The sequence below is a fragment of the Balaenoptera physalus genome (genome assembly GCF_965194825.1).
Source record: "Balaenoptera physalus genome assembly, chromosome: 13".
Taxonomy (NCBI): Eukaryota; Metazoa; Chordata; class Mammalia; order Artiodactyla; family Balaenopteridae; genus Balaenoptera; species Balaenoptera physalus.
This window is the reverse complement of record NC_138892.1, coordinates 11,149,366-11,171,437: the sequence shown is the minus strand read 5'-3', so window position 1 is coordinate 11,171,437 and position 22,072 is coordinate 11,149,366. Positions and strand designations below refer to the sequence as shown.

General features: G+C 53.8%; 1 protein-coding gene and 1 pseudogene across 3 annotated transcripts; both read right to left on the bottom strand.

Annotated features, from left to right (window-relative positions):
• Window positions 1-46: 46 nt before the first annotated feature.
• LOC309640803 (ras-related protein Rab-6B pseudogene) lies at window positions 47-733 on the bottom strand (annotated as a pseudogene). The gene has a single exon. The product of its transcript is annotated as a ras-related protein Rab-6B pseudogene (transcript).
• Window positions 552-13,519, bottom strand: SSTR3 (somatostatin receptor 3). 2 transcript variants are annotated; one of them, XM_082420064.1, is made up of 2 exons: window positions 12,192-13,519; window positions 552-7,566 (listed from the first exon to the last, which is right to left on the bottom strand). In XM_082420064.1, exon 2 carries the CDS (start codon window positions 7,529-7,531, stop codon window positions 6,254-6,256), a length of 1,278 nt encoding a protein of 425 aa, XP_082276190.1. In that variant the 5' UTR covers window positions 7,532-7,566; window positions 12,192-13,519; the 3' UTR covers window positions 552-6,253. The 2 variants fall into 2 exon arrangements, with proteins under 2 accessions (XP_082276190.1, XP_082276191.1); XM_082420065.1 differs by lacking the exon at window positions 12,192-13,519 and adding an exon at window positions 8,319-9,704.
• Between the last annotated feature and the right edge of the window lie 8,553 nt (window positions 13,520-22,072).

The window sequence follows — 22,072 nt, the reverse complement described above, 5'->3', positions numbered from 1 at the left end:
AGGCTGTGTCCCTGGCCTGTGTGAGCCAGGACCTGGGGTGTCTGGGACCCTGGAGGAGGCCAAGCGTGACCCCGGGCACTTTCTTTGAGCCTGTGAAAAAGTGAAGACTGGCCTTGCTCTCCATGCACACATATGTGCATGAGTGTGTCACTGACATTCACTCCTGTGTACACACCACCTTAGCCTGCCAGGCAGGCCTATGCCGAGGCTGCAGGGCTCGCTGGAGGGTTCTCACAACAAGTGAGTAGTGTCAGAGGAAGCCAGCGGTCAGGCTGCATTAGCGGGAGCAGCCGCCCTTGCTGGCCAGGGACTCCTGGGGTTGGTCCAGCTTGATGTCGATCATCCCTTCTTTGCTTTTCTCCTGGACATTCTCCATTCCAGGCAGAGGCGAGGCCACACGTCGGAAGAGCTGCTTCACGTTGTAGCCGGTCTTGGCACTGGTCTCGATGAACGTGGCGCTCAGTTCTTTGGCACGCTGCTCGCCCTCCTGGATGGTCGCCTGCCTCTTGTCGGCCAGGTCGGTCTTGTTGCCCACCAGCAGGATGATGACGTCACTGCCCCTGTCTGTCCCGGCATCATCGATCCACTGGTCTGGGCTGCCCTTCATGCCTGTTGAGTCTTGCCCAAGGACATCATCTGTTACCGCCAGTGGCCACCAAGGAGCTGGCACCATTGACCTCAGAGCTCTTTCCACCTCCAGCATCACTCCTGCCACCCTGGCCCTCAATTTCATAGTTTCTAAAAGCTATGGACACTGGACTGGGGGCTAGGAAAACGTGGTTCTTGGTCCTGCCTCTGGTGCTGTGACCCTGGGCAAATCACATGAGCATCCCAGGCCTCACTATCTTCAGTTGTAAAATGGGTAGCAGAGCTGTTCTTAGGACCTTGAACATCTCGCATGCCTCCTCCTGGTGCACAAACGCCAGTTCCCTCTTGATGCTTGGCTGGGCTCTAACCCTTCCGGGGAGACGTCCTCCCCAACCCATGGCTGGATTCTTGCTTCTGTTAAAGCACTTCTCATGTTTATTTAACACATAGCACCTACGATGCACTGTTCTAAGCTGTTTATAAATCTCTATTCATTTCATCTTCTTAACAATAGACATCTACTCTCATCTTCATCTCAAAGAGGAGGAAACTGAGGCACAGGAAAGTTAATTAACTGGCTCTAGGTCAAACAGCTAGTGAATGGATGAGCCGGGTTTTAAAACCAGACAGTTCCAGCTTCTGGGGGCTTAAGAACCACCTCTTTATCTCTTATGTTCAATACAACTTCCTTCACCCCAGAAGACAGGCCTTGTACTTCTCTGCCTTCAGCTTTTTGCAGTTGGTGGCTGTTCTGTAAACACTTGTTGAAGGAAAGAATGAATGAATTAGTTCAAGGTCCTCCAGAGACCCAGGAGAGGAGGGACTGTTGGCTCCGTTTTGCAGGTGGGAATTGTATTAGTTTGCTGCCAGAACAAAGTACCACAAACTAGGTGGTTTAAACAACAGAAATTTATTTTCTCATAGTTCTGCAGGCTAGAAGTCCAAGATCAAGGTGTCAGGCAGGGTTGCTTCCTTCTGAGGGCTGTGAGGAAGGACCTCTTCCAGGCCTCTCTCCCAGCTTCTGGTGGTTTGCTGGCAATCTTTGGCATTAACTTGTGGAAGCATCACTCCAGCATTTTCCCCATGCTCACGTCTGTGTCCTAATCTTCCCTTTTCTTAAAAACACCAGTCATATTGGAATAGGACCCCACCTGACTCCAGGGTGACGTCATCTTAACTGCTTATAACTGCAAGGACCCTATTTCCAAATAAGGTCACATCCGGAGGTACTAGAGGTTAGGACTTCACATGAATTTGAGGGGGAGCAGTACACAATTCAATGCACAACTGGAATTAACCTCCTAGGAGGTCCTGTCTGACACAGCTTCTGTCCCTGAACTGGGCCTCACCTCTGCTTTTCTCCCTTTCATTCACTGCCTTCCTTCAACCCCAGGGCCTTAGCACATACAGTCCCCCTGCCGGGCACACTCAGGTTCACCCTCTGCTCTCAGTGCCGCCCCCAACACGGACCCCTCCCCCCAGCTGTGATCCCCCAGAGCACAGTGCACTGCCGTCCCCACTGGATAGTGGTCCATTTACTTGTGTGGTTGCCTGTGAGCGCCACAAGGCACGGGAACCGTGTCTGTTTCCCCAGCCCGGTGTCAGGGCCTTGCACACAGTGGGTGCTCAGAAAAGTCTTTATTAACTTAATGAACTTTGCCCAGAGAGGTCAGTGAATGGCCAAGGCTGTGTGGTAGATTCATGGCAGAGTGGGCCTAGGTCCCAGGCCTCCTGACTTTGGGTCTCATGACATTTTGGGGATGTGTTTGCCCCATGGCCTTCCAGTAGGATCACCAAGAGTCTCACCAGGGCCTGCCAGTGACAGGGAAGCACCCTGAGGTTTCGGCGGGACCGTGGCCTTGCACAACTCCAGGGAGAGCTCCTCACGTTACAGCCTGGGGTTCTTGCCGCCTTTAGAGTGCTTTCTTCTGTGTCTGGAGTCCTGTGGCACCCAGGCTGTCACCTCCCCATGGGACTGTGGCCTCCGTCTCCCCCACCCCTTGGAGGTGAGGAGGGCCTGAAGCCCGGGGTCCTTGGCCTCCCCTATCCCAGGCCCTACAGACTCCTAGCTCCTTTCTGCTGGTGCTGAGGCTGACATATGAAGTCCTGGTCCAGAGCCTGGTGGCCATGGGCTGTTGCCAGGCAACAGCCTCTGAGAGACAAGTTCAAGGTAAGGTCTTGGGTCTGAGCAACTTGGATGTCTGGAGAGACGGAATCAGGCAGAGAGGGTCATTGCCACCCCCTCCTGCCAGCTCGGGCTCACAGCCCCAGAGCCTGCCCTCAGCCCACAGCCCTTGTGGTCCCCATAACCCACAGATCCCAGCCCCAAACCCCCATATAACTCCTTCCATTCCCCTGATGCCCCCCCCCATTTATTCAGGGTCACCACATTGCACAGATCCAAAAGAGGCTAGGGTCACAGTGTGAAAATTCCCCCCTGGAATTGAGAAATGGAATTTCCCCCATTCAGTCATTTATTCCAAATAGGCATATGAGGGGCCCACAGCACTGCCAGGCCCTGGGAACACAGATGCATCACGCACAGCCCCTGCCTGGAGGGACAAAGCTATTGGGACCCGCCCCCCCCCGACACACACACACACACACGCACAAGAGCGTGCACAGGTAGTGACATATGGTGAGATGGGGAAGCTGGATAGCTGTGGGATCCAGAGAGGGGACCCTGGCCCAGGCCCACTCCCCACACAACCTGGGCTGCAAGCAGTTCCTCTGCTCCCACCCGGTGCACACCTGCCACACACACAGCAGGCCCTCGGTGTTACACCCCAATACACATTCACTCGTGGATATGGCTGAGATGCCCCGAGCACCTATTATGTGCCCTGCACTGTGTTTGCACACCCCTCCCCCATCCCGTTATTGTTGCTGCCTGGCTCTTCTCTCCCTGCCATTGATAGTCAGTCCCTGACCCAACTCCTACCCCAATGGTCAGGCCGAACTGTCCATCACAGTGTCCCACCTTCTCTCTAGCTGGAAAGATGGGCACATGACCCACATCTGGCCAATCATGGCATTCTATCACCTTGTCTCTTGGTGATTGGCCCAAGGGGCCATCATGTGACTCAGTTAGAGCCAATCAGCTCTCTTGCATGAGATCTGATATTTGGACACAGGAAGAGAGTATATCTACTGCCTTTGGATCAAGATCTGTAAGGGTGCAGGCTGAGGCTTGTCAGGAACGTCTTCCATGACTCCTGGAGGACCAGGATTCTGGGAGGCTATACACAAAGAGGCCTGGGCATGCAGAGCTGAGAGACAGGAGAGAAGGAGCACCCCGATAGAGATGGATGCCCGTACCCACCCCACCCATGCACACCCGTCTAAAAGCACAGCGCCCGCCAGAGGAATTGGCCCAGGCCAGTTGTCACGCGTCACTGACTTTATTGACAAGAGTTAGAGTCAGAATTTCCCTAAGGGGCCTCCCAGCCACCCTTGCAGAACAGGCTCACTTGCCCCAGGAATCAGGAAAGTAGGGTTGGCCAGGAAAGCAGGAAATGCTGGAATGCCAGGGGCCCTCTTTCCTCAGACCCTCAGATCCCCCTCAGGGGAACGCCAGACTGAGGACTGGGCCTCCAACCTCCACACAAGCTCTAGTTTTGCAAACTTCTTTCCGCCTGATGGGGCCTCACTCTCCCCCAAGCCCTGCCTCCCTGATCCTTGGTCTCTGACCCCCAACTTCCCTTCCTCATGTCCTGTAGTGCACTCACCCCCAAGGGCTGGGGACAGAGAAGCCACCTGATGAAGGAGAAAGGGTTGAAGGCCACGCCTGGCAGGGGGCTGCCTCCACTCTATAATCTGTTATGGCCCACCCCCAGCCATTTGCAGTGTACATGGCAGTTTACCCCAAATGACTCCTTTTCTTCCCAAATCCCAGGAGGCAGGCAAGCTGGGACAACCACTTCCATTTTATGATGGGAAACTGAGGCCCAGAGAGGTCAAGGCTAGACAGGATCAGAAGGTGAGTTGAAGATCTAGGCCTCCCAACTTGTGGTTCCCATGCTTTCCCTGAGGACCCCCTACCCTCTGCAGGGTGGCGGGTTGGGAGATTTAACTGGAGGTATCACCCTCCCCAGGGCCAGTCTCTCTGTGGCTCTAAGGGGTCATCTCTGAGAGGGAGTCCAGGCCAGCCCAGGCCCAGCCTTGGACAGTGGCCTCTCCCTGTGGCCTCCCTCCAGCCTCCTCTAGTCTTGTCTTCCTTGGGCTTTCCCGACCTGCTGCTCTGGGGCATGTAGAGGACCAAGAGGCCTGCTCCCCAGCCTGCAGCGCTGCACCACTCCTCCCAACCTCTCCAGGGAGCCAGGCCTTACTTCTCAGCTCTGCCCCCAGGCTTCCACCAAGGCCTAGCCCTTCTTACCAACACTGCAGGCCCTCAAGAGGGCTGAGCCTGTACCTTTCAGAGCATTTGCTTTTCCACCCTGATGGCATCCTTTCCTTGAGTTTTATCAGGCCAGGCACCGGCAACCATGTTTCATTGATGGTGCAACTGAGCTCAGCCCAGAGGGGCCAAGGTCGGCTCCAAGGTCATGGAACAGATCTGTCCTCCACCTCCTCCTCCTTGTCCTCCTCCTTCGCCTTTCTCTTCCTCCTTTCTCTTCCCCCTTCCTCTCCCTCCTCTTCTTCTTCCTTCTCCTCCCAGCTCTGTTTAGACACTCTGCCTTTCCATTCCAGGCTGCCTGGGCCAGGTCCCTGCCTTAGTCACCGAGGGGGGAGAAGCAGGGAGGATTTCTCCTATGAGGAGGTTCCTGAGCCCTCAAAGACCCTGAGACCCCCTCCAGCCACAGGACACAAAGTGAGCTGCTTTGAGGATTGATCAGCTGCCCCCAACAGGGCCTGAGCTAGCCTTTGGGTGGCCTAAGCTTATGCAACAGGGGGTCCCTCTTTAAGAAAAGAAATACAAAATTACAAGTACAAAATTAGACTCAGGGCCTCAGAAGGGCCCGAGCAGTCAGGGACCCTGAAGCTTGACTTAATTAGCTTCCTGGAAAATCACCTCTTCTCCTCTTGTCCGGAAATACAGGAGTCCTGGCATTGACTGTCTGGGCCAAGAGGGCCTGGAGGTTATTGGGTTGTTTAGCAGGTGAGGCCTGAGGCCCAGAGAGGAGACAAGCTGGCCCACAGGCTTGCAGCAAGAGGGGGAGAGCTGATGGGGGCCTGGGCAATCTCATACCCCTTCTCCCTACCAGGTAAGACTTTATCCTATTTGGGGATGCAGTACCACTCCCTGTGAATGTGGGCCCCCACTCCCTCTTTTGTGAACCTGACTCTGAGCCCGGGAAATCCAGGCCTTGGTTTATCCCTCTGAGGGCCAAGATTCAGGATGCTCTGTTTTGGAAGGGGAAAGCCAGTCGGTACCTATCCCCTTAACCTGACCCCACCCAGCCCAGCAGTGGTGCCCCTCCAAACTTCTCATCTGATAGAGCTCGTCCAGGCCGTATCTCCTATCCCTGAGTCACAGAGGAGAACACAAGGCCCAGAGAGGGGAAGTGACCTATCTGAGGTCACACAGCAAGTCTCGGCAGCAATGGGATCAGAGTCCAGGCCTCTGAACTTCCCATCATGGGCCCCTGGCACCTCAGGTGGCATGCCCTAGGCGTACCCACAGTCTCTGCCCTGTCCTTGGGCTACCCTGGCCCTCCGCAGACCCTTACAGATAGCTGATGTGCAGGGTGCCTGACTTCTCCGCAGCTGAGGGTTCTTGGGGTAGGAACTGACGCTCCTTTCTGGTGGGGCCGCTGGGAGGCTGCTCCTGTCCGCTGGGAGCCGGCTGTGTGATCCGGTTGACCCGGCCATTCATCTCCTTCAGCTCCTCAAGCTTCCCTGCTCCCTCCTGCCCATCCTCCCCACCTCCATCCTCTTCCTCATCCTCCTCTTCCTCTGTCTTCTCTGGAGGCCCCAGGGGAGGCTCCTGGTTGCGCACACGGCGGGAGGGCCGCAGCAGGACCCTGCGGAAGCCCTGCTTGAAGCGATAGGAGAGGAAGCCGTAAAGGATGGGGTTGGCACAGCTGTTGGCGTAGGGCAGTGCCACCACCAGGAAGTAGAGGCCGAAGAAGGCGGGTTCCTCGGGCAGCGGGCACACCACGTTGATGATGTTGAGCACATAAAAGGGCATCCAGCAGAGGACAAAGAGGGCCACCACGGCCACCACCATGCGCGTGACCCTGCGCTCAGAATGCCGCCGCCGCTGGCACGAGGGTGCCCACACCCGCCGCCCAGCTGAGCGCACCTTGACCACGATGAGCAGGTAGCAGAGGCAAATGACCAGCAGTGGCCCAAAGAAGCCCAGTGCGGCCGTGTAGATGATGAAGCCAGCCCGCCAGGCCGCCGCCGGCTCGGGCCACTGCATGTGGCAGGTGCTCATGCCACGGGGCACGCCCGAGAAGACCACCACGGGCAGCACTACCACGGCTGAGGCCACCCAGACGGCCGCGCTGACTGTGCGGGCCACGGGCGCCGTGCGCCAGCGGGCTGAGCGGGTGGGATGCGCTACCGCCAAGTAGCGGTCCACGCTCATGACAGTGAGACAGAAGATGCTGGTGAACTGGTTGATGCCGTCCACAGCCATGACCAGGCGGCACATGAGGGACCCGAAGGGCCAGTAGGACAGGGCGTTCTGGGCGGCCAGGAAGGGCAGCCCCAGCATGAAAAGCTCGTCAGCCAGCGCCAGGTTGAGGATGTAGATGTTGGTGACCGACGGGCTGGCCGTCTGTCGCAGGACCACGTAGATGACCAGTGAGTTGCCCAGCAGGCCCACCACGCACACCACCAGGTAGACCAGTGGGATCAGAATGCCGCTGACAGCCAGCCCTGCTGCACTCCGCGCTGCGGACGCGTTTCCGAGGATGGCGTCCAGGGGCCAAGCCGAAGAGGCGTTCCAGGGTTCCGAGGGCGTGGGCACCAGTGAAGGATAGCCAGGGGTGTCCATGGCCAAGAGAGGGTGGTCAGCAGTCAGCTACTGGCCTGGAGGAGGGAGGACACGGTTTGGTCATGGCAGGGCATGGCTTTCTCTCTTCAGCCCCTCCCCCATCACACTGAACCTGGAGACTTCCTGGGCACCTGGCCAGAGTTTGACGACATGTCACGGCTCATTCACTCTGCACAGGCTAGCAAGGGAGGCGGGCAAGGTATCCTCACTTGTCACATGAGGAAACTGAGTCTCAAAGAGGTGAAGTGACCACTCTGTACCGCATAGCGGGGGGTGTGGCATGGGACTCTGGGGACCAGCACTGACCTGGACACCAGTGTCCGTTCACCTGTGCACAGGGCAGGTGCTCCACACGTGTTCAGTAAAGGGATCATTCGATAAGCTGATGACAACATAAGCCCTTTCCTCCGTACCGGCATTTTCCAAACGTTTTTGACACCAGTGCCTTTTACATTGCAACCCGAGGACGTCAGATTGTTCCAGAAAACAATATTTGCCCTTTCTACATATGATTAGCCTGCTGGCAGAGCCCCAAGTGGATCACCTACTGTGACAGACTGAATGTGTCCTCCCCCACGCCAAACTGATATGTTAAAATCCTAACCCCCAGGGTGACGGTATTAGATGGGAGGGCCTTTGGGGGGGTGATTCGGTCGTGAGGGTAGAGCCCTCATGAATGGGATTAGTGCCCTTCTAAAGGAGATGCCAGAGAGCTCCCATGTCCCTTCCGCCATGCAAGGAAACAGCAAGAAAACAGCCACCTATGAACCAGGAAGCAGGTCCTCACCAGACACCGAATCTGCCGGCGCACTGATCTCGGACTTCCCAGCCTCCAGAACGGTGAGGAATGAATTTGTGTTGTTTTTAAGCCACCCAGTCTATGGTATTCTGTTACAACAATCTGGACAGACTAAGACACCCCCCAAACAGGTCTCAGATCTCACACTAGAAAAACACTGCTGCATATCACAGGCCCTTAACCTTGAACCCAAGTCTCTTGATGAACTTCAGAGGACCCATAAACCCCCCAAACTCTGGTGAAAGTTAATACATCCTTGTTTTTTCTGGGCAGAGCCCAGCGCCTTCATCAGATTCCTCAGATTCTGAATGGAGTTAAGAACCACAGGCTCAGAGGTGTCCCTTCCCCTGGAAATCAAAGCCCTTGAGGACTCTCTCCGCCCTGCTCATCCCGCTGCACCCCGGCAAAGGCCCTGCTGTGAACAGGGCTTGTGAAGGATGATTGGCTGTGAACCTGGGGGGTGGGCGGCTGGGGCCCCTTCTGCCCCAAAGGCTGACCGATGGCGGAGAAATTCACAACACGCTGGAGGTAAGGACGAGAATAGCCAGCTCCCCCCTGCGCTGGTGGGGCGGGCTCCCCCGAGAAGAAGACACTTCAAGTGGGTCTTGAAACGTGAGTAAGAGCTTGCCCAGCGGCACAGTGGGAACAAGCGTCCCCATTCACTCTGGGAGCGCTTCTTACTACACTTCTCGTGTGTTATAAGGAGCTGGGACTCCTCCTGGCTACCCTGCTAGACTTGACTCTCAAGCGTGGAGATGCTAGTATTCGGCTCTGGTCCTTTCCCTCGTCCCTTTCGTATAAGCGCGAGGTCTGCATCAGTGTTTGAGGCGTCGAATGAATCAGAGGAACCCCGGTGGACAAATCTTAATGCAAAGGGAGGATGAATTGCTGATAGTGAGAATTCAGGCCCTGCTGGGAGAGACGTCCTGCCCCAGGATTGGCTAGCCTCCCTCAGCAGGACTTTCTGGCTCTCCGGAGACCCAGTTAGAGGCCAGGGCTGAAAGCTGGAGCCTCTCTGCAACTGGACCTCCTCCCCTCCTTCCAAATGACCACCCCCCCTTCCCCAGTCCCTTGGCTGCTGGCTGCCCTGACTCTCCCTACAGAAACCCCGAGGGAGAAGGAAACTTCTCAGAGGAGCCTTCCTCCAGCGCTCTCCTGCCCTCCGAACACTGGACCTGAAACGCCTCCAGTGAGACCTATGGTCCCCACTGCCCTGTCCGGACACCACTTTTCACATGCGAAGCTCCTGGAAAGGGGAGGCACCCCAACTCAGAGCGAACGCCTCTGGGTGGGTGAGCATGCCCGGTGCCCCTGCCCAATACCCGGGACTTCCAAGGGCTCTGAGCACCAGGCGGGGTGATGCCAAGAATGGCAAAGAACCCCTTGGTCCTGGCTCTTCCTGATGCTTCCCCAGGCTGGCCGGGCTCAGAGCACCCTCTCCCTGCTCCTCCGAGCCTGATGAGAGCCCTCAACCTGCCCTCACCCCAGGCGCTAAGCAAGGGGGCATCTGGGCAGTGGGCACATAGGATCCTAACCGTGCTGCCAGCCCTTTGTCACTGAGCTAAGGTTCCAGGCTAAGCAGTGACATGCAGCATCCTCTAGGGTCTTATGAGGGAGGCACTAGGGTTGTCCCCACAGTACAGACAGGGAACAAAATTGAGGCCATGCACTCTGGTCACACAGCTAGGAAGGGACAAAGCTGGGAGGATTCGTAAGACCATCTCCCACCCACTCCATTTCACAGGCAGGCAGACTGTGGTCAGGCCTGGAGAAGGCACTTGTCTAAGGGTCATAGCTGGTCCGGGCAACCAGTTGGCATCCAGCTCTCCCACCAACCTATTCAGAGCCCTCCTCACTGCTCCTCAGGCTCTTGAGCTATTAAGATCATGGGCCCAAATCCCTAAACCCTTAGAGACCTAAAAATAGAATTTTAGAGTCTTAGAACTGAGTTGTAGAGTCATAGATTTTTAGACTCCGTATCTTTGAATCGGAGAAGGTCAGAATTCCAGAACGCTGGAATCAGCCCTTCTTAGACCTGGAATTGTGAATCTGGGACCTTAGAGTCCGGACTTCCTCGGCTGGGGAGCCCTACGTCACCCGTCCATCCACCTCGCCTCCTTGTGTGCACATCGTCTTTATAACATCCCCGCCAGGTGACCAATCACAACCCAGGGCTGGAGGAGGGAGGGGAGCAGCAGACTCCCAAGAGAGGAGCAGTGAGCCAGGCAAACCTAATTTCCAGGCTGCAGGGACAGATGCCCCCAGGGAAGCCTGAGGGTGAGCTCTGAGGACGGCCCCTCCTGCCCAGACACACACATGTGTACCCACAGGCACACGTGCTAACACCCATGGCCCTGGCGGAAACACAGTGTACCAGCCAGGCCCTGCCTTTGTACAGGAGGATGAAATAGCCCCTCCCCAAGCCCTTGGTCCCCCCAGAAGACTCCCTGCCTCCACCCTTATCTGGGTCCATCTTCCCTGTCAAAGTTTAACGGGCCAGAGTGTCAGAAGCAAGGAAATTATAGCTTTCCATTGGGGTAAGTCAGACCTGCAATTTACATGCCACCTTTTCTTTAAGGAGCTAGGGTGCTGTGCATGATCTAGTTCATCCTTTGGAGAGGAGGGCCTTTTTCTCCTTGTCTGGTTTATCTTTGGCACAAGCTCGCCTGGAAGCCGGGGGCGGACTCCTCAGAGGACTATTCCAGAGGGAACAGAGGTCCAGAGAGGGTGAGTGGTCGCCCTGAGCCCCACAGCAATTCAGAATCGCCCCTCAGGGATGCCAGACACCCCAGTCGTTCTCCATTTGTCTATCTCCCACCCCCTTCCCCTCTAGATTGCCGGCTCTTGGGCGCAGGACCCTGAGTTATTTATATCTGTAACCCTAGCACCCAGCACAGCACGCAGGACATGTGCAAACGTGAGCAGACCAAGCAGCTCAGCAAGTAGAACTAGGAGCCAAGTAAGAGGGTGCCCCTGGCAGAGGCCTCGAACTCACATCATGAGACCCTCACCAAGCCCAAGACGGGGGGTTTTCAGAGAGGAGGAACTTGAGAGTCAGAGAGGTTCAGTAAGCTGTGCAAGGTCACTCTGCTGGTGAGTGGGAGGCCAGAAGTTGAGCCCAGTTCTGTTTTTTCCTAAACCATCCATACCTCCCAGGCCTGCGGGCTTCCCTGAAGGCCTCGGGCTGAGAGACGTCAAGGACTGAGACAGCCCTGGACAATGCAGGCTGATAGTCCCTGGCTGATTCTACATCCTTCTTTCTCTCTGCTCCCCTGGGCCTGCCCCCAGGGAAGAGGCCCAGATCTTCAGTGGCCCCCCTCAGACCTGGGGTCCGACCCACAGGAACACACCCCACAAGCCCACAAACCCTAGGTTGGGGGCTTGGGCTCTGCCACAGAGGGAGGATGCCAAATTGCTGTGTGACCTTGGGCAACTCACTTCCCATCTCTGGACCTCAGTTTTTCCTATAAAAACGAAGACAAGCCTACCCACCTCCCAGGGTTGTTGTAAAGATTAAATAGGAGTGGGCAGAGCACAGTGCCCAGCCCAGAGGGGGAGCTCAGGAAAGCTGGCCTTTGAGCCAAGGAGGCTAAATGCCATGATGCATCTGGTTTTGTCCAGCTCCGACACTCTGCTGTTCCGTGACTCCAAGGTTCTGGAATCATGGTATGAGATTCTGAGATTAATGCCCACCCTCCAGCCCCCCGCTGTCCACGAAGAGGTCGCAGGATGGCCTCCTGCCTCCCTGGACCTTCCACCCTCTCCCAGTCCCCAGCCGCAGCCTCCCAAGTTCATCCTGCGCAGAGGGTGAGCTCCAGCACCCCACCCTCTGGGACCCCATCCAGGCCCCAGCCTCCTTACCTGCCCATGGGGTGAGGGCGCCCCTCCTTGCCGCCAAGCCGGTTATCATTCTGCTGCCCCCTCTCCCTGCCCAGTCCCCAGTGCCCCCGAGCACCCCTTAGCCGGGCTCTCCACACTGTGCCCACTTTTAGACGGCTCGCGAACGGAGCCCCCTCCTAGGCCTGCAGCGACCACGTCTGCCCACAGAGCCTCTCCCATCTGGTCTCCGGCCCTGACTTCCCACCAGCGCCTGGTGCGTCACCCCCCATCTCCAGGACACGTCTTGGGTGGTGGCGGGGGTAGGGGCACAGATGGGGGGTCTGCAAGCAGGAGCCTGGGGTGGGGGAGGAGGGAGAAGCCTCCCAAGAAAAAGAAGAGAAATGGGGAACAGGGGACCATAAAAAACCAATAGAAAGAGAGGGAAAAGGGGGGGTCGGTCGGAGGTAGAGAGAGAGGGAGAGACAGAGAAGACGGCAGTGGGTGGAAAGCCAGAATGAGGGGGAGTGATGAGAAATGCGTGACAGGAGAAGAGAAAGAGGAGGAAAGAGCGAGAGAAGGGGCGAGAGGGAGGGATGCAGAGAGAGATGCAGGGAGAGAGAGCGGGGAAGGAGGGAGGAGAAGGAGGGGGTGGCAGGGAGAGTGACAGAGAAGGATTGTGCCACAGATGGTGACATGGAGAGCCAGGGAAGGAGGGAGCAGGAGTGGGGTGCGGGAGGGGCCGGGAGGAGGGGCCGGAGCGCAGGTGCGGGTGAGGGAGGAGGGGCGGCAGGTTAGGGGAGGAGGCTGGAAGGGGTCGCAGATCCTGTTACCGGGGAGATTTCAGCCACCCACGCTGGCCTTGGCTCCCGAAAGGGGTTGGAAAGGAGAGCGTGGTACTCAGGGGAGCTGGGGGCCGAGAGCCAGTGGTGGGACGCCGCCCAGGCCACCGTGCATACGTCCCCCAGGGTGACAGCTGGGTTCCAAGGCCAGTGCCGCAAGGAGGGCTGGGAGCACGGGGCGAGCACTGGGTGGGGAGTACGCAGTCCTACGGTCTGGGTCCCCCAGCCCCAGAGGAAGGCCTGGTGGGGGTTATCAGCCCTGAGACTGGTTGAGTCTGGAGAGCCCCGGGCAGGGTGAGGAACAGAAGGACAGGGTAAAGAAGAACTATTTCAGGCTTTGGGGGTCAAGAGGCAACATCAAAGCTAGTATACAGGAGAACACAAATTTCCACTCTTTGTAAATTGGCAAAATTTCAATTGTAATGATAAATAATCGAGGACATTTTTGTTGTTGTTGTTAATACAGATCTACTACTGACGAGGGTGGAATTCTTTTTTTTTTACAGGGGGTAACATTTTGCTTCATCGGAGTTCAAATCGATTGCAAGTGGTTTGTAAAAAACAGCCCTAGCCGGCAGGCTGTACAAAAACAGGCGGTGAGCCAGACTTGGCCCCTGGGCCAGATTTGCCAGCCCCTAAGATCTCTGTCTGGAGCCTGAGCACAGGCCTGGCTGCCCCTGGACGCCGTACCCCAGCTTGTGCCAACCAGACATGTGACCATGGGTAAGTTGTCCCCTCTCTGGGCCTCAGTTTCCTCATCTGGATCATGGGGAGATGGGACTAGATCATTCCTAAGTTCCTCTTTTGGTAGGAGCATCATAAGCGTATAAGGATCAGTGAGTAATGACCACTGTTTTTATGAAGCCCTCATCCGAAGCGGGCTGCTTCACACACATCACCCAGCTTCATGGCCGCCACACCGCCTATGGTGATCAGTGTTAGCGTATCCGGTTTACAGATGGGGAAGCTGGGGCTCAGAGAGGGCACGCAGTTTACTCAGATCATACAGCTAGTGAGTGGAGAGGCTGGATGGTTTCGTGCCAAAGGCGTGCTCTTAAGCACCTTGCCCACCTGAGCGGCCTGACCCATTTTGAGAAGGCAATGGGGGATAACAGCCAGGAATGGAGAGAAGAAGGAAAGGAGTGTTTATTGAGCACCTACTATGTGCCAGGCCCCTTTCCACACTGGGCCATTCCTCAGGACCAGGGCTGGACTGGCTTTGTCCCTAGGTCCCCAGGGCTGGTGTGTCATAGGCCCTCAGAGAGCCTTGCTCTTGCAGAGGTGGCGCTCTGGCTGCTGCAGCACACAGTAGGACAAAGGCGGGGGGACACCGCTTCCGCCTGGAGCACCCCCCACCCCCCAGCAAGGCCCTCTCTCCAGGCGTCAGTGATCTGTCTGTTCAAGTTCATGGGCTCCGAGGCAGCTCCTGGGAGTGAGGGGGGCGGTGTCCACAGCTCTGTCCCTCCCCCACCCAAGGCCCTCCTGTGGCTTCTCAGCAGCTCAGAATAAAGCCCACCCCTTGCAGCCCACCAGGCTTTACACCCTCCCTGCCTTGCCACCTGCCCAAGTCTCCTCCTCTGCTGATTTCCTTCACCTACCTGTGCTCCAGGCACACCCAGCCTCATTAGTTCATTCATTTGTTTGGTCTTTCATTCGTTCGTTAGACAGGTGAGCTCAGAAGACCTCTCTGAAGAGGTGAGAGAGATGGGGTGGGACGGGCAGCGCTCAGCTCTGAGGTGAGGACAAGCGTGTGTGTTTGAGGGACCGGAAGGAGACCAGTGTGGCTGGAGAGGAGGGAGGCGGGGAGGCCGCCGAGGCCAGACCGCGTAGGGCCTTGTCCTCTCAGGCTGACTGTGTTGGGAGCCTTGTGGGGCATGAGCAGAGGAGTTTTGTGACCTGGTTTATGTTTTTCAAAGGCTCACCAGTCAGGAACCGGTGAGAAAGTGTTGGTTCTCCTCAGGGCCTTTGCACAGGCGGTACCCTCCGCCCGGCCACTCTCCTCACCCTTTCCCACCCCCACATGTGAGAGGAAGTCCTCCTTCAGGGGGCCTCCTCCTGGATGCTTCCCTGCCCTGGACCAGCCAGGCCCCTCCCTTGGAGTTCCCAGAGCCCCCCACCCCGACCCTGGCCTCGCATGGCCTCTAATCCAAGTTCAACAAGATTCAGCTCAGGGGGCCATGTCTTCTTTGCTCTGCTGTGAGCTCCAGAAGGGCAGACTCTGTGTGTGTCCCCACCATGTCCCCAGGCCTGGCACCAGCCTGGCTCCGCACGTTCAATGAGGAGAACAGGATGGGTGGATGGATGAATGGATACGGATGGATGGAGGGATGGATGGTTGGGTGGATGGATGGATGGATGGATGAATGCATGGGTAGCTTCAGGGTAGGGGAGGAGGGGAGACTGATCTGCTGAATGTCGGCTGAAGGCTGGAGAAGTGGAGGGGGTTCCTGGGCACCAGGCTAGGGGAGCTGTGACCTGAGTTAGACCCTGACCCCCACCCAGGCGCCTTCCCCAAGCAAAAGTGACCCTGGCGCTCCTGATCAGCCCCTCCTCCTGGGGATGGCGGGGCAGAAAGAGAAAGTGCAACTCCACACCTGTGAGCTCTGGGGAACTGGGACACTAGGTGTCTGGGAGCCGTGAGGTGGCCCTGCCCTGCCTGGCATTGAGGTCGTGGAGCCTGAGCGCCTCTAACCTCAGGCCTGTACCTGGTACCTCCGTCTGTCCCTGGTGTCCTGGAGGGGCTGCCGGGCCTGCCTCCCCAAGACAGAATAATGTTATGTCTCCCCCATCAGACCCTGGCCTCCTCAAAACTAGGGCCATGTCTCCACCCTCAGACTGGAACGCTCTCCAAAACCAATGACTGTGCCTCTGCCGTCGGACAGGCGGTTTTCCAGGAGCTGGTGCCCAGGCTTCTCCCATCCCTGAGAGCCAGGACAGAGCCTCTTCTTCCTCCTTCTCCTCCACAATGCCCAGGCCGGGGCCAGCCACAGGGCAGGGTGGGGGGATCAGCTACCGATGCTGAGGTCTGTCCTCTCAACTAAGACAAGATGAGCCAAAACGCCTTCCCAGCCCAGCCCCTGGGGCTTTGTCACTGGAGTCCCTATTAAGGGCGTCCTCTGGTTCATCAGCCCCAGCTGTCTCCTGTTGGGGTTGAATCTCAGCTTTGCCACTTACTGGCTGTGTGACCTTGGATATGTGACTTAACCTCTCTGAGCCTCAGTCCCTCTTCTTCAAGACCTACTGCATAGGATTGCTGGGAATTAGAATTAGTTAACTTCTTTACCCAGCAGCCATTCCCAGAGACACCTCCTGCAGTCGGGAGAGATGGGCTAGCAGACTGGGCAGGTGAGTTTGAGCCCCAGATCTGCTTCAGTCAAGCAGCATAACTTTGAAAAACTCCTCTGCACACCTTCTTCAGTATAATGTGCCCCCTTTCCCACCCAGCCCCAAAATTTCACGTGAAGGTCAAATGAAGGAAATGCCTGTCAGCTTGTCCCCACCACTCCCCGCACCAAGCCTTATTGCTTTTACTTCGAACTCTCATCTTTCTAACCTGTCCACTGCTCTCCATCCCCGGAGCCTCCCTTCTGGGCCAAACCACCACCACCTCTTGTTGGTCCCCCTGCTTCTGCCCTCACCCCCTCCTCAGCAAGGAGAAAGAGTCTGTTAAAAACAAATCACGCCAGTTGCTTCCTCTTTGAGACCACCCTAGGGCCACCTGTTGCTATAAAACGAAATCTGCAATGCCTACCATGGCTGGGTGCCCATGTAAGTTGCCTCTGCCTGCTTCTCTTCCCACTCACCCTTCCTCTCTTTCTAAGAGCCATGGCCTTCAGGCTGAACACACATGCCCCAGGCCCTTTGCACAGGCTGTTCCCTGGCCCTCTCTTCATCCTTCAACAGGTTTAGGGCAACAGCCGCTCAGGGGAGCCCTCTCTGAAGCCTTTTCATTCTCTGACGCTCCCTCCTCTGGGCTTCCTTTTCATCTGTAACGCAATTATTTTTAATATGTTTTTATCAAGGTACTGTTTGCAAGTAAATTTTAAAAACCAATAGTGCTGGGGCTTCCCTGGTGGCGCAGTGGTTGAGAGTCTACCTGCTAATGCAGGGGACACGGGTTTGAGCCCTGGTCTGGGAAGATCCCACATGCCGCGGAGCAACTAGGCCCGTGAGCCACAACTACTGAGCCTGCGTGTCTGGAGCCTGTTCTCCGCAACAAAAGAGGCCACGATAGTGAGAGGCCCTCGCACCGTGATGAAGAGTGTCCCCCGCTTGCCGCAACTAGAGAAAGCCCTCGCACAGAAATGAAGACCCAACACAGCCAAAAATAAATAAATAAATACATAAATAAATAATTAAAAAAAAAAAACCCAATAGTGCTAAAAGAGACTTATAACAGCAAAAAAGAGTTCTCCCATGGCCCTGACCCATCCTCTATCCCAGAGGCAATTCCACCCTCTTAGCTATTTCTCCTTGTATTTATCTCCATCTTGCTAAATATCCAGTTTATTTTTCTACCACTTGAATCCTCAACTTTACCTATTATCTACTGACTTCATATTAAGGAAAGTGAAGATTTTAGATTTCTTGCACACTCTGGTCCCTTTTCCCTATCCTCTCAACATAACGTATTTTCTGTTAAATGCATATTCAGTGTTTCCATGATTAATGCAATGTAAATATTATTTCCTGTTCAGCCAGGAGTTAATAATTGTCTCATTTTTTCATTTGCTCAGGGTTTTAAAAAAAAAAAAATCTTAGTTTTCTTGGACTAAGTATTTCCATACACGCCTGTAGCTTCATAAAAACCTCACAGTGGAATTTCCAGGGTCTAATCTCAGTGATAATTTTTTCTTGGAGACTCCTAACTCCTCTTCTCTGCCCCAGCTGTCCCCCAGGCCTGTGCACAGCTGACACCCTGGGATTCTTTCTCCACCATCGGATCAGGGATTCCCTTCATCTTCTTCCTATGTTCTGTCCTGTTTCTGGAATCCCACGTTTTCCTCTTTAATGGTTTACTCCCTTATTTTGTTGGCCTACACCCTCCAGTAACTTCCTGAGAAAGGATGCAGGTTTGAAAATTGTTAATTCTCCTCTCACACCTGTTGATAGCCCGTCTGGGTTTAGAATTCTAGGTTGAGAATCTAGACTTTGACTCAGATGGTAGAAGGCATCTGTTCATGTCTCTAGCTTCCAGCCCTATTCTTATTTTCAATATTTTGTGTGTAACTTTAGGTAGCTTTTTGCATTATTCTGGAAGCCTCTAGGGTCTTTGCTATATCCCTAAACTTCTGAAATTTTATAACGCTTGGGTCATGTCCCCCGCAACAGCAAGTGTTTGGGGCATGCAGCAAATTACTTTAATCTGAAGATTTGTGTTCTTCAGTTCTAGGGAAGATTTTTTATTATTTCCTTCTGGAACTTTTGTTATTTTACTACTGGCCTCCTAGATTAATCCTTTAATTTTCTTTTTTTTTTAATTTTTATTGAAATACAATTGATTTACAATGTTGTATTAGTTTCAGATGTACAGCAAAGTGATTCAGTTATATACATATATAGTTCCCTGTGCTATACAGTAGGCCCTTGTTGGTTATCTATTTTTTTTTTTTGTAGAATTTTATTTTTTTAACATCTTTATTGGAGTATAATTGCTTTACTATGTTGTGTTAATTTCTGCTGTATAACAAAGTGAATCAGCTATACGTATACATATATCCCCAAATCCCTTCCCTCTTGCGTCTCCCTCCCACCCTCCCTATCTCACCCCTCTAGGTGGTCACAAAGCACAGAGCTGATCTCCCTGTGCTATGCAGCTGCTTCCCACTAGCTATCTGTTTTACATTTGGTAATGTATATATGTCAACGCTACTCTCTCACTTCATCCCAGCTTACCCTTCCCCCTCCCCATGTCCTCAAGTCCATTCTCTACGGCTGCGTCTTTATTCCTTTCCTGTCCCTAGGTTCTTCAGAACCATGTTTTTTTGGTTAGATTCCATATCTGTGTGTTAGCATATGGTATTTGTTTTTCTCTTTCTGACTTACTTCACTCTGTATGACAGACTCTAGGTCCATCCACCTCACTACAAATAACTCAATTTCGTTTCTTTTTATGGCTGAGTAATATTCCATTGTGTATATGGGCCACATCTTCTCTATCCATTCATCTGTCGATGGACACTTAGGTTGCTTCCATGTTCCATTGTGGTACACGTCTCTTTTTGAATCATGGTTTTCTCAGGGTATATGCCCAGTAGTGGGATTGCTGGGTCATATGGTAGTTCTATTTTTAGTTTTTTAAGGAACCTACATACTGTTCTCCATAGTGGCTGTATCAATTTACATTCCCACCAACAGTGCAAGAGGGTTCCCTTTTCTCCACACCTTCTCCAGCATTTATTGTTTATAGATATTTTGATGATGGCCATTCTGACTGGTGTGAGGTGATACCTCATTGTGGTTTTGATTTGCATTTCTCTAATGATTAGTGATGTTGATGTTGAGCATCCTTCCATGTGTTTGTTGGCCATCTGTATATCTTCTTTGGAGAAAGGTCTATTTAGGTCTTCCACCCATTTTTGTAATCCTTTAATTTTCTTATTGTTTACTTTTACCATCTTATTCTATCTTCTGAGAGGTGGTTTTGTTTTTTTTTTTTTTACTCTATTTTATCTTCCACCTCCTCTATTTTTTTAAAAAATTTAATCAACATATTTTTAATTTCTAAGAGCTCTTCTCTGTTTCCTGATTATTCATTTGTTATGGCATTCTGTATTTATTTGTGGACATACTATGTTTCCTTTTCTCTCTAAGGATAGCAATGATGGTTTCTTTAAAGTTTTCTTCTGATCACTGCATTGTCTCTATTTCTTGCTAGTTCCTTTTTTTCTATTTGTTTGATTGGATCTCTTTCATGTTAGAACTTTTCTCAATTAACTAGTCATCTTTGGTTATCCATTCATTTTGCAGAATAAAGCATTAAAAATCGGACTGGAAGCTCTATGTAAAATAGTGAACAGGGCTTGCAAAATAGTGAACACCTCTGTAGGAACAGCAGAACGTTTTGTCAAGAACATCCAGAGGTCACCAGCTGTCAGCATCTGTAAGACTTTTCACTGGGGTGGTCAGATCCCATCCACAGTTTCCTGTCTGGGATGAATGTATGCCTGGGTGCTTGCATTCCTAAATTGGGTGAGGGAAGGGGGCTGGGATCACGCTGTTAAGTCTTCAGACTTTCAGTGAATCCTCCCGTATCAGTCAGCTACTACTGTGAAACAAATAACCGCAAAAATCTCTGTGGTACACAACAATAAGCATTTATTTCACTACACACCTTCAGGTCAGCTGGGATTGGTTGATGTAGGCTGGGCTCAGCCAGGCTGATCTGCTTTGAGCTGCAGGTCTGCAGGTCATCTGGACACCCCTGCTCCCTATTTCTTTTATACTCTTAGACCCAGCAGGCTTGCCAGGGCCTGTTCTTTTGTCAGCACAAGAGAACATGGTGCAAGCACATCAAATCTCTCCTTGTGAGGCATATGCTAATATCCCACTGGCCAAAAGCAAGTCACGTGGCCAAGGCAGCATCAGTGGAGTGGGGAAGTACGCTCCTCCCCCGGAGGTAGAGGATGGAGGGAGTGATTATCTGCTAAGTGTAATCAAATCTACCACATCTCCAGTAATCAGTCTGGAGCCTCACCCCTACCTGCTCTGCGGCTGGTGTCCTTGGGTCCAGAACTCTCTAGTTGGATTTCCCTGCCCGCGTTAAGGAGGGGTTGTTGCCTGGCTGCCTAGTGCAGGGGAGAGGACCAGGGGGTCTAACCGCTCCTGATACAGACTTCCAAACAACCCACCTGTTTTCAGGCTCATGCCTCGCCATCTGTGGTATCTGGGTCCCCTAATTTGGAGCCCCCTTGCGGTTCTGTAAGGCCAGTTGGTTGCATCTTCCCCATCTCCAAGCCTCCCACCCCACCCTGCCATGGAACAGCAGGCACTTAGGTTTGTCTTTCCTGGGCCCTGTTAAATCATTTACCACCGCTCCATCTGCTCTTCGTGCTTGCGTGCTGCGGTTTGGGGTCACAGGTGTCTCCTGGTTTCTTTGAAGATGAGAGTTTGTGTTTCTGCTCTGTGTTCTCCTTATTGTCAGGCTGCTTTTCAGCCGGGGTGAGGGGGCGGAAACATCTCTACCTGGCACCTTGAAACCAGGGTCTCTTCCGTTTGCTGTTGAGTACACTTTTGTGGTATGTTGATCAAACCCCGTGGCAGGTGTTGATTTACGCGTCTGTCTCCCACTGGCTTCTGGGCCCCTGGGGAGCAGACGGCTGGGTCTCACCCCTCTCTGCACCTCCAGCTCCCAGCGCCACTCGGCACAGAGCATAGTCTTAGCACGTGGGAACCGAATTGATCTGAACCTCAGATTATATGGATGACTGTTCATCATTTCACTTTCTCAAAGCCTCCAGAAGTCTTCTAGAACTATCCTAGATCTCTGTCTCACTCCCCAGAGCTTACTCTGCCCTGCCTCGCACATCCCATGAGGCCTAGGTGGAATCAGATGTCCCCAGAGGTGAATATTTCTTGGGCAGTGGAGGAGTTAAGAGGGTAGGGAGGAGAAGTAAGAGATCAAAGGAAGAGACAGCAAGGACTTTGGCCCCAGAAGAGGCATTGTTTCAGTATACCGTTGTGTCATCTCTCATGATTGCGTGAGTTGGTTGCACTCAGTGGAGTGGCTCGTCTGCTCCACACGGTGCTGGCTGGGGCTGCAGTCATCTGGGGACTCGACTGGGCTGGCACATCCAAGATGGCTCATGCACATGACTGGTGCCATGGTGAGGATGCTGGAAGGCTGGGCTCAGCTGGGTCACTAGAAGGGTTGGGTCTCTCTCTCTCTCTCTCCTTTAAAGTCCGTTCTTTCACCTGCTTATTCATTTATATAAACAACAGACATTTATCAGCATCTACTAGGCGCCAGGTACTTGCTAGGATCATGGTGACGCTACATCGAGGCATCTGAGTGGCATAATTATGTTTGTAAATGAGGAAGGTTCCGCCAGGCTTCCTGATGAAGGTTGGAGAAGGCAGGGAGAG